The following is a 12,494-nucleotide window of genomic DNA, read 5'->3' as shown; positions in this document are numbered from 1 at the left end:
TCCCGTCTGCACCCAGTGGGGCTCTTCCCGGGTTCCAACCTTTGTCTAAGGAATAAAGCCACCTTATTGCTGAGGAGCATGGCAGAGGGGACTCATTGCTATCTCACACCACCCGTTTCTCAGACCCCAACCCAGCCAGACCCCCAAAATCCAAACCAGGAATACGTCAAGACCACATCCCACATCTTTTCCAAAGATCCTTGACTTTTTGTTCTCCACTTCCAACTTCTCTTCCCATTTCTCCTTTTCTACATCTCTTTCTTTCCCATCGCAGCACCAGAACAGAAAGGAAAAGGAGCCCACAACTCTCTCGATGTTTCAGCACAACTCCTCTGTTCCAAACTTCAACCTTTTCTTAAAAATCCAAGCAAAAAGAGTGTGGAAAACACCATGTTTACCTCCTGATTCCCCCCTTCATTCTCCCCTGGGGCTCAGTGACCCCTTTCAGCCTGTCCTTAAGCTCATGGATATCTGTTGGAGGTTTCCTAGCACGTGGAACCCGCTATGGGAGATGGCAGGGTCGGGCTGGCTCTTCAGCAGCTGTTCCCTTGGCCTCTCCTTTATCTCCAGCATTGTGTTCACATCTGCTTCCCCCTCTGCCTCTTTCCCTGCCGCTGGGAGCCTGGTTTTAAATCACTGCTCAGCACCAGGCACGGGTTTCGTGTCCTGTTTGGATGGGGAGCCAAAAGCCATTTGCAAGCCTCCCTCTGCCTTCCCCCCCACCTCTTTTTCCTTACTTTTTGTTATCCTCCTCACTCTGCCAGGGCTGCCACACTGCTTCCCCCTCCTCCCTTTTGGCTGTGGAGTTATCTTGGCTCTGGAAACATGTTCAGACACCTGGTTGCTGGCAGGAAGGGCTTTGGCAGCGGCTGGATGCGTGCAGCTCACTGATAGGGAAGGGGAGGCGAGTGGGGTGCAGCCGGTGCGGGTCACTGCGACCCACCTTGGCTCTCAGGGGCATGCTGGTGGCCACTTCCACTGCTCCTGCCTTGCTGGTGGTTTTCCTCAAGCCTGGAATCCCTCTGGTTTTGCTTGGAGCTTTGGCAGAGGCCAACATCTGCTTTCACTGGGGCTTTGTAGGGTGGAAAAGCACAGCTTTGTACAGCAGCGCCCAGGAGCTGTGTTTTGAGGGATGCATTTAGGACAAGGCACTGCCATCTGTGGCTTCCTTCCCTTGGCAGAGAGCACAGCTCCTCAGCATGGCAATTTTGGCAATGCAAAGCAGCAAAGAGCCTCGGGAGCAAACCGAGTGGGGCATGTGGAAGGATGCCTCACTGCCACTCTGCCCATGCAGTGGCTCCAGCCTAAATTCCCCTTTCAGATTGCAATCTGTCCATGTTATCACCAACCAGAGAGGCCTACAGTCCTGAAATGTCCCTGAAAAGCTTAAACTCTTCTCACCCATGGTCTATACAGGATTTCAAGCCTCAATCCCCATGTATGCCACCAAACAGACCAAACTCCCTTAGGAAGAGCCCTCTGCTCCTGCTCTTTGACTCCCCAAGTCTTTGCAACAGGCTTCTGGGCTTGCCTGCAGTGGGACTGGCAAGAAAATTCAGCTCTAAAGGCCAAAAAGAGGAGCCAGATTAAAGTATCAAATCTGAATTTATGCTCACAACTTAAGGTTTAATAATGCAACAGAAAATCAATATTTAATAAAGCAAATGATGGGGAAAAACACTGAATGGGAGATGAGCCGCTGCTCATGTTTTCAAACAAGTAACTCTCGGAGGAGCTGGTTTGGCAGGATGGATGCAGGGCCAGATTGCCTTGAAGAGCTGGAATGAAGGATGCCCCAGGTCCCACCAATTCCAACTCCAGTATCAAGGGAGCTCATGGGTCTTTTATTAAAGGACAAACAAGGAATTACTGTGGTGGTCAGAGTCCAAATACCCATGGAGAGAGATCAAATGCTGATGCACAAGGGAAGCCAAGCAGCTGCCTCACTGAACAGGTCCAGATTTGAGCTAGGGCTGGAGCCTGGGCTTGTGAAACACAAAGAACTCACCCAAATTTGGGTTTCAAATGCATCAAGAAAAGCTGTCAAGGGGTGGATATCCCCTGAGAAGTTGGAAGGGAGCACAGGAGCTCAAAGAGAGGATAAACCCCTGCCTGCCAAACAGGGTGTTGCTAATTCAGGGGTGCAAATGGCACGGTGAGTGCGCATCCCTGGGATGCTGGGCCTGGGCAGGATGAGGGATGCGCCTGGGATGCTGGACGCAGATTTGTGGCAGCTCCGACTCCCTCCCCTGGAGGATGGAGAAAACTGCAGCGAGCCCGTGCACGGCGCAGAGATGTCGGGAGTGAATCGTACCTTGAAGCTCATCCAGTTCCAGTCCCCTGCTGTGGGCAGGGGCCCCTTTCACTAGAGCAGCTTGCTCCAAGCCCCTGTGTCCAACCTGGCCTTGAGCACTGCCAGGGATGGGGCAACCACAGCTTCTCTGAGCACCCTGTGCCAGCACCTCAGCACCCTCACAGGGAAGAACTTCCTCATACCCAACCTGAACTTCCCCTGTTTCAGTTTGAACCCATCACCCCTTGTCCTGTCGCTACAGTCCCTGATGAAGAGCCCCTCCCCAGCACGCAGATGCTGTTTGATCCACATCCCACCTTACCACTTAACAAGCCTGGGGCTGCTTGAAAGCCGATGCTGAGATGCAGAGTGTCCCTGCAGCCAGCACTGCAGTAATAAATGCCTTTTGCAGCAGTAATCCTCACTGTTTGCCTACCCCACAGCCTCCACTATGATTTTCCAGCCCTAAACACAAGCTGGGAAGTGGGGACTTTTCCTCATGCCCACCCAAGCGAGAGTGGGATGCACAAAGCTCGGGATGCACCAAGACCCCTCTCACAAAGTTTGGGATGCTCTGGATAAATCCTGTCCTCCAAGGGGACCCTCACTTGCACTGGTATTGGTGCTCAGCTCACTTCAGGGCAGCAAAATGAGCTCTGGTGCCCTTGGATGAAATCCTTCCTTTAGCATGCTGGGTTCCCAGCCTGGCCCTGCAGCACCGCAATAATTTGTAGCTTGTGCTGGGATCCTTCATGATGAAAGATGACATATAAATATAAAACGTTATCACTCCATAACAGCCACATGCTATAAAACGCCGGGCAGAAGGATCTGGAACTAGATGGAGGCAGTGCTTTCAATCCTTCCCTGCAGAGTACTGCTGCTAAAGCAACAGACCCGCTCCAAAAAGCTCTGGAAATGGAAGAAGAAGACATAACCCCCTAAAAACATCACAATGGTGGAATTAGATGGATAAAGTGACCTGCCACCAGCATGACCTTCCTGTACTGACAGCCCTGAGTTAGGTGCAGCACTAACACACCAGTGCCACCTCCTCCCATGCCCTAAAGGGGCTTTGGGATGCTCAGTGTTACTGTAGTAACAACGCACCAGTACTAATGTTACACTACAACAAGTTGACTCTGCTCCCGTGACAGTGATAACAACGCTGTTACTGTAGTAACATTCCATTGGTGAGGTCTCACCGTTCTCCCCTTAATTTTATTGTCATCAGATTAAATTGCAATAATGTTATTGAGCCGCCATTAGGGTTGCCATGGTGACAATACCATTAAGGTACTGCTATCGCATCACAGTGGTCCAACCGTTCCACCACAAATGTTTTAATGTAGTAAAACAAAAGAGATGACTGCAGTAACATTAAACTGCAGTGACCTCGATACTCCCCCCTCCTGCATCCAACATGCTTAACAACTCTGGAAACCAGATGTGGTGATGGAGAGATCATATAATCACAGTCTGCTTTGGGTTGGAAGGGACCTTACGAGAGAGAGCTCATCTCCATCTCCCCTCTGGCACGTTAAAGCCATTCCGCTTGTCCTACCCCTACATCCCTTGTAAAAATTCCCAGCGTGCATCCCAGAGGCACAGTGCAAAGTTCCACCACGCAGCGGATGAACACAAGACCCACAGACAACTTGAGTCTGGCCAACAACTGGCCTCCCACTTTCCCACTGCAGAAAGGAGATTAGTGCAGCCACCATTGAGTGGCTCCAGGTGATGCAGTGACCTCTCTGTGAAAGCCTTTAGAGAGGATGGGTCAACAGGGCTAAAGGGAGCTCCTGCTTTCAGAACGGCTCTTGTTCTCTACAAGAGGAGTGATCAGAAGGTGACCTCCATGGCTCTGAGCACCTCTGGGGGACTAGCAAAGAGAGTTACCTGCCCTGCCACAATAGCACAAGCAGCTGGAGCTGAGGAGGATGGAAATAAAGGAGCCATAGGGGTACCCGAGGCGGAAATGACCCCAGTGGGCACCATTATGCTGCCCCAGTACAAAGACCTCACAATACACTGGATGACAGTGTTAGCACTTCACTAGGGGAGAGAAACAGAAATTGGCCACAGCCTTGGTGTACACAAGAAAGGAAACCACAAAGGAAATGAAGCGGTCTGTGCGTCCTATGAATCACCGGTTCTTCTTTCCCCTTCCTCCATTCTCCTGCCAATTATTTCTCCTTGGGAACGGGCTACATCCTCCCCTGGGTCTGGGGTGCCAGGCAAGCATGAGGGATGCATTCCCTTCCCAACCAACCTAACCTAATCATGGAATGGTTTGGGTTGTAAAGGACCTTAAGCTCATCCAGTTCCAAACCCCTGCCATGGGCAGGGACACCTTCCACTAGAGAAGGTTGCTCTGAGCCCTGTCCAACCTGGTGCTGAACACTGCCAGGGATGGGGCATTTACCACTTCTTCGGACAGTCTGTGCAGTGTCTCACCACCCTACTGCTTCTCTTTCTAATGAGGACAGTGTCAACACACTCGAGCCCTGTTCACCTCCCCATTCCTCCCCTTGCACCACTGGGGCTCCCTTCTATGCTTCAGGAAGGAGGACACTGCAGCGCAAGTGGGCCACATTCCCAGCGGGATGCAGTGTGCTGGCTTCCTCCACCAGCAGCATGGAACTGGGGCAGCCCAAAGTGCTTCAGTCCAGGCTCTGGAGTCCCTGGTTTCCCCCCCTTCCCACCCCACCATATAATTGCTAATTAATAATAACGTTTAGCTCTCAGATAGCACATTCCATCTTCAAAGACCTCTGTCGACATTAATGAATTAATCCTCATCAACCCCCCTGTGAAGGAGGTGACAATTATTATCTCTGCCTCACAGATGTTAAATTGATTTGCAAAGAGGTCAAGTGGCTTGGGGGGAAGGGGGGGGAGCCTCCAGAAGGCCACATGGAGAAGAACATCAGTGGGTTAAACCCACAAACTGGGCTGATGGAGAAGACAGAGCTGGTAATCTTAGCGGGGAGATGGAGAGATATGGGGGCAGCAACGGATGTGGGACCTGCAGAGATGCTTCCTATGAGAACAGCAACGCACGGATACAAAGCCAACAACTAGGACAGTGCGGGAGAGAGCGTGGGAGACCTTCAGTCCTCCACAACAGCTCTGCTACAAAAGGAAAAGATGCTTTGATGGACGGATAGCGATTAGCAACAAAGGGAGACGGGAAGGAACGCATCAGTCACCGGAGCTGAAAGCGCGGGCGAAGCGAGGGAGGATTTCCATTTCGTACCGCTGGTTTCCTCCCCTCCACCCATTTGGGGAGGCTCTCCCAGGTCTCCACACGCCTTTCAGAAGGTATTATCTAAACCTGCTCTTGCTTCTAGAAAGAAAAGCTGTTCTCATGGAAAAAAAAGGTGTGGATGCACCTGAAAAACCCATGCCAGAAGCTGTGGTTTCTGCTGGGATTCATCCTATGAAGCATGCGACCAACTTCTAAACTGAGTCACCAAAGAGCCCTGTGCGAATCCCTCTGCACCTTCTCACCCCATTGTGGCTTTGGCAGTGCAGGGGACAGACTTGGCCCTATGGGCCCCCCCCCAGCTCTGTTAGTGATGTCCAAGTTTTTTGGTAGAGGGTGGTTGGGAAGGTTCTAAGCATCCCCAGGAAAAACCAGGCACAAGCAATGCATTCCCACCAAGCTTGCTTTCCCTACAAGCCACCTTGAGGCCTTTGGACAAGAGTGATGGTGACTGCAGGGATTGATCCTTCCTCCCAGCCTCCTTCCACTCTGCAAGGCAGGCAATTCCCATGCACCCCAATGCAAGGCAGGATAGAACCATCAAAAAGTTCTCCTCATTCTCTCCTGAGTAAAAGGGCTTTATGCATCAAAGGAAAATTAATTGGGCAGCATTTGGGGTTTGAAACAAAGCCCCACCGGTGGCTTTATCTCACCAGCACACACCTTGGCAGTGATGCTCCCAGGGTGGCTTTGTCATGGGGTGAGGTGCCACCAGCATTGGAGTGTCACCCCACACCTTCACTCACAGCCCCCTTACTTCAGCAGCAGGTAATTAACTCCCTAATAAAGGCAGGGATTTCCAGCTTAACCCCAGGTCTGAGAAAGAATGGGAAACCTCATTTACCCCCAACAAAAGGGGAGGGGTGATTAGTAGCTCCAGTGACAACAGCAAGAGCCAGATAGGGCGAGGGGAACTGATAAAGCAGCAGAAAGCGCTAATACCCCTCAATCGCCAGCCTTTTCTTTCCCCTCCTTCTTTCTTTCTTTGGAAGCACTAAAATTCCACCATTTTCTATCATGCAAATTTGTGTGCCTAAGTGAGATTAAACTCTGGCAGTACTGTGCCTCCTTCCCCAAGTCCATTTCCCGTGCGGAGATAAGGCCAACTTCCCTTAATGCATCTTACAAGGCAGTGGGAGTTTTGAAGGCGCGCACTGGAGACGGCTTATTATCAATACAAATAAGGGCTTTCCAGATACTGTCCTTCTCCTCCTCCCTCCCCTCTCTCTTTTAAACCCAGGAACCCAGAGAACAGCTTCAATAGCAGAAGTGTCATGCAAGGAGCAAGAAGGGGGAGGCTGTGCCTGAGATGCTGCTGCAGAGGCAAGAAGCAGAACGAGGATGGGATACAGGAGAGGAGAGGAAGGGAAAGCATCACTTCTCAGAGGTCAATGGGGCCTGAGTGTTCTTTCTCACTGTGGGTTTCTGCCTCCCTCCCAAAGCTTGCCTGCAGTGAATGGGGCTTCCCTTGATTTTGTCCCTTTGGGATTTTTCACCCCCAAACCTCTCACTCTTCCCAGGGTCCAAGGCAAACACAGGCAGTGCTGCTTCCCTGAGCTTTGTCCGGCCTTATGGCAACTCCTCTTAAGAAGAAATGAGTGCTGAGCAAGCAGGACAGGCAGAGACCAGCTTCTAGACACACGGACATCCATTGAGCTGTTCATTGTAGTCTGAGAGCTCCATGTGCTAAGAACCTCCTTGGACCTTTCGCAGCTCTGTTGTTGGCTTGCATCAACTTGGCTTTACCAACACTGAGCCTGACCCCATTTAAAGCAGTCCTCAAAATAGCAAGCCTGAACTTTGATGCATTCAATGCCAAGAGACTGTTGTCTTGTTCCTGGGGCTCATTTGTCCCATCCTGGCACAGGAGCAGCAGGAAGGAGAGAAGCACCAACATGCTATTCCTGGAAGCAGTCACCTTTTGCCTTCTGTAGAGGATTTTAAGACTGACGAGTGTTTCTGAAAGCCTGACCGACGAGGAAAGGTGGGAGAAATGCGGCTTGGATCCTTTCAGGGAGAAGGTGGCAACACGATAACAACCTTCCCAAAAGCTAAAGGTTGTTACAAAGAGGACACTGATCAATTGTTCTCCGCGTGCTCTGGGGATAGGCTGAGACAAACTCCACTTGCAACAAAGAAGGTTGAAGTTGGATATTAGCTATACATTTTCTAATTATAAAGGTAGTGAAGCAATAGAATAGATCGTCAAGGGAGGCTGAAGAACCTGCTTTGTTAAAGAGTTTCAAGAATAGCTTTCACATGTGTTTGCCAGCGATGGCTCAGCCTTGTTGCAGAGGGATGGGCTAAATTAGCTCTTGAGGTGCCTTCTACCCACCTATTTTGGGCTCTCAGCCATCAATACAGTCAACCTAGAAATGAATGTGCGGCACTCCCCTTGCTGCAGCGTGGACATTCTGATTTCCTGGTGGTTTCTAGCTTATTCCCTCCCTCTGCCTTGGAGCACCATCCCCAACCCTCATACTCTAAAGGAAGCTCCTTCTCTCACCTCTATCCCTCTTCTAGTTTTTGCTCTTTCCCCCTAAAGCACCCCTTCCTCCAGCAGCCCTTGGTGGACATGAACCCCACCTTCTAAATCCCTCCATCTATGGCTGTTTTGAAGTGATATTCCTTAAACCTGGGGAGAAGGAGGGATGCACAGCATGGGATGAGGGCTCCTGGACCCTGGCTGATACGCACCCATCAGGCCTGCCTGGGGGAGCATCAGGCTGCTGAAACCCTGGCTGGAAGGGGAAGAGCACCTTGTTTGGAGAGCACAGCCTGCCCCAGGGCATGATTTAATTGCATCCTGAGAGGCTGTAGTGCTCCTGTGTGCCCCCAGGCCCTTTCCTGGTGCAGCAAGGGGAAAGTGAGGGCAGGGTTATACCACATTGCTTATTCATTGGGTCCATTTTCCAAAGGAGGAGAGTTAATCCTGGTACCCTAGCCAAATACTTATTAAGGTCATTAAGGCTTCCCTTTACTTAGACACAATATTCCCCTTCATGTCCTGCTCTGCCACTTTCCACGCAAGAAAGGGTTTGTTGAGCCAAGCTTTTGGAATTAGTATTTCTGTAAGGATGTACAGTATGGACAGTACTGAGCCCATCACTGCATCCTACTGAAGTGCACTGCAGCAAGGAGTTAAGAAACAACCTTTTCCTCTAGTACCCAAACGTCTTTTCCTAACGATACAGCAAGACAGAGGAGCGATGGGCCTGGATGTCTGGTGATACGGGGAAATTTAGGAAACAGGAATCAGAACAGAACAGATAGAAATTGTCCTGCATCGCCCCAGCATCTGATAGTGACTTCAGAACTTGCGGGTGATCGACTCTGGCTTAAGAAACTCAGGCAGGTAATAACAGATTGCAAGATAAAGAGCAAGGAACTGGGCTGGCGATGAATCCACTTCCCTCCATGGTTAATGGAGATGGAGAAAGTCTGGCTCTGTTTAGTTTGCTTGATTGCTCCAAGAGGAAAGAGAAAACAGAAAGGGGGAGGCGTGGGGGGGGGGAATAAAGGCCCTGGTTTTGGGTTTTCCCCCCCGCTTCTATTCATTAGGCTGCCAATAATGCTTGGGCCTGGCGTATTGATGGTGGTTGAGCTCAACCTGACTCTGCATACAAGACCAATGGCTTTTTAACCCAGCTTGTTTCCAAATCAATACAGCCATCAGCATTCGAAAATTAGCCCCAGACGAGATTCCAATACTCAAGCTGGTGTCTCATGCTAAGAGTGCTCCTGCTCAGGGCACAGAGGAAATAGGAAGGAAAAAGAGCTTGCTAGCAAGGGATTAGAAACTTGCCATTAATCTTCCTCAAGGCAGCACATTGCAGCCCGTATGTCCCACCACGTGGGCTCCTCCTTTCCCAGTGTCCTGCAGCACAGGCACGGGATGGATGTGGCATGAACACTCATTTACTTGATCATCATGTGTGCCCACACATGTAGGTCCCCTCTTAAGAGGCCATGTACCTTGTATGCTTGCCAAAGAAAGCATATACATACATTGTGCACCCTCATCGATGCGCACTCAGGGACCAGCACCAGCAGGATGCTGCAGGAGCTCTGCCACCCCATGCCAACCTTACTCCTCCTCCTCCTCCTCCTCAGAAGTACAATTTCAACACACAAACACATATTGTTGCTAGGCTTAAACACACCCCCACAGAGTACACAAATCTGCCAGCTCGCTCTATTCCCTCAACACAAGTTTTACTTCAAGCGTTGCCTCCAGCATGGAAAACAAACACAACCCAACATCAAATCACAACAACCAGCATCATGGGTTTGCCAGTGACTACTTCAGGAGGCAAAGCTGTATCAGCCCTTCGTGACTACTCGAGGAAAACTGGCTAAATGCATCACCCAGCTTCACTGGGGCTCTCCAAGCCTCTGCATTTGCACCAGGTTGTCTTAAAAGCTAAAAGTAGGAGCAATGGGAGAAGAATACACCAGGGCAAAAAGGAAGAACAGGAATCAAAGCAAGCCCAACCCTTTTATGAACTCCTTTCCTCTTACCTTGCACGATGAGATGGACGCGCGATGTCTTGGGGTGATTGTCTGTCTGCACAGAGCAGGTGTATGGGCCTTCATCATAGACATCCACATCTTGGATCTGGATGCTGTACTGGGTTTTGGTGTTGGCCAAGAGCACCACCCGAGGGTCCAAGCACCACTTGTCATTGCCGGCATAGAGGATGCTGCTGCGGTTCAGCCAGGCCACTCGGGTGACTCGGTTGTCCACGGAGCACCTGGGGAGAACAAAGAGGTGACTTGTCAGTGAGCTGCTCTTGGATGCTCTGTCCTCCCTTCCCCAGCCCGTTCCTGGTCCTTTGGGCACTATATTTAGCTTTGCTGCCAGCATCAGTTTCAGAGACCAAGTGCTTTCAGTGTCCAAAGAGGACAATGTTGGCACTTTACCTGCTCAGAGCACCAACATCCATCTAAACTGGTGGCTCCAGAGATTTGCCCAAGAGCTTCACAATGATTTCAGACAGAAAGAGGTCAGAGCCACGCAGTACCCGCCACCAACAGACTCCTCTGTTCCCATTTGCTCCTTTGCAAACTCAGAGACAAGCTAAAACCTCCATCCTGAGCCCAAACCATGCTTCTGGGGGGACGCAGCTTGGTTCCTCCTGCCCAAACCCATCACTTGTCATTCTCTTAGGCCCTCATATCCCTGTGGCAGGCAAAGAAATGTGAAGTGAAGCCAGGAAAGCAGCTCAGGCTGCTTCACAAAGGAGCAAGGAAAATTTATTTGAGGAGGAAGCCAGCTCTATCACATCTCCAAACAGGAAGCTTTTGCTTCCTACCACTTCTCCCTCTGTCAGCTCTTCCTTCCCTACCCGTCATCTGCATCACTGCATCTCCCTCACTTACTGCACCTTACCCCAGCTAAACATTTCCCCTGTCAAGTGATGCTTTGGAGGTGGAAATCTATCCAGCTTTATTAAACAACTGAGTCTACACCACAGTGCAAACCAAGATGATTCTTTGCTCCTGAAGGAGATTATTAATGCCCACATTAGCAGCGGCCACTCTTGTTCCTCCTGAAGGTCTCCACTAGCTTGTAACCCTCCATCCTCACGTCCCCAAGCAAGGTTTGAATCCTCTATGTCCACAAATCATCTCCAGATGAGTGAGCAGCAGAAGCCCTGCAGCCTTTCTGCTGGCCCAGCACGGAAGCTGCAGCCCCCCCCCAAACCAGTCAAATCCCTGCTTCTCATGGAGCAGGTTTTGGATTATGGAGCCATTAGGATTTAGCAGCTCTTTACTGGATGCAACAACGGAGGATAATGTCCCTGCATAAAACCACTCAGCCTAAGATCCACTGTTTATATTCTCCCCAATCTACTTCATTACTTGTGCAGTAGCTTGGATGCAAATTAACTTCAGAGACACCAAAAAAGAGCACAGCAGCTTCTGTGAGGTCTCATACGGGGTAACCTCAATGAATACAAGAGGCTTAATGGGCTCTTCCTGCCAGGCTGTGGTAGGTCAAGCTGTCTCATCTCACCCAGCTTCTTTATGGAGCCTCTTTGGCCCCAGAATGACAGAAGAAGCTTAAATAACCCACCCAGTCTCCACACACAACAGAGAAAGAATCAACTTGGCTGGAAAAGACCTTCAAGATCATCAAGTCGAACCATCCTCCAGCACTGCCAAGGCCTCCACCAACCCATATCACTAAGGGCCTCATCTACACGGTTTGGGAACACTTCCAGGAATGGTGATTCCACTACTTCCTTAGGAAGCCTGTTCCTTTTGGAGGTTAGGGATAATGGGTCCCCGTGCGGTGATGTCTGCAAGGTGAGAAGGGTGGTCTGAAGCCCAGGACTCGCCTGCTGATCTGTTAGGCAAGTACCCAAGTTACTGCACCGTCCTCCTCCCTCTCCGGTGTGAAAAACATCTGAGATATTAAACAATTTTACTGCTGTTCCATAATGATATTACGATAATAATAAATTACATGTGAGCAGATTTTTATTATCTACATAAAAAGAGGCAATAGATTCAGCCTGGGCTGAACACCAAGAACTTGGCTCTGGTTTTCAGCTCTGCTACAATTGGAACAAAATCTTGAGAGTTCGCTTGCTCAAGTTGAGCAAAACTTGAGGTTTCATCCCAAAGGGTGGTTACTGCATCTTGTACTCTGAACCTCAACTCTGCTGGGAACTCAAACCTGCTGGGCTCAGCTTAATGCAGTGGATATTTGGTGCTGGGCTCATTGCAAGGCCATGAAATAAGCTCCTGTGGTGACAGCAAGCAACATTTTCTGTGAAATGCATCAGTTTGGAGATCCCTGGATAATAATGGAGCCAGACAGTGTGCAATCCAAGCATTCCCTCTATCATATGAGCATTTTAAGTGCTTTTGAAAAGCAACAGGGCTGAGGTAACGCATGAGGCAACAGTGAAATAAGTGCTTTTG

General features: G+C 50.1%; 1 protein-coding gene across 6 annotated transcripts in view; it reads right to left on the bottom strand.

The window, feature by feature from the left end:
- Positions 1-12,494, bottom strand: part of LOC133220459 (protein CEPU-1) — a 333,868-nt gene that overhangs the window by 40,297 nt on the left and 281,077 nt on the right. For all 6 annotated transcript variants that reach the window (XM_061368613.1, XM_061368610.1, XM_061368614.1 and 3 more), the window contains one exon: positions 10,083-10,315. In XM_061368613.1, the coding sequence (XP_061224597.1) occupies positions 10,083-10,315 (233 nt within the window). The remainder of the gene's footprint in view (positions 1-10,082; positions 10,316-12,494) is intronic.

The sequence above is a fragment of the Neopsephotus bourkii genome, unplaced genomic scaffold, assembly GCF_033783945.1.
Source record: "Neopsephotus bourkii isolate Nb327-2 ecotype Australia unplaced genomic scaffold, CSIRO-AGI_Nbou_v1 NB_1433, whole genome shotgun sequence".
In the NCBI taxonomy this organism is placed as follows: Eukaryota; Metazoa; Chordata; class Aves; order Psittaciformes; family Psittacidae; genus Neopsephotus; species Neopsephotus bourkii.
Note: the sequence above shows the minus strand (reverse complement) of the source record. Positions and strands in the feature narration are given on the sequence as shown.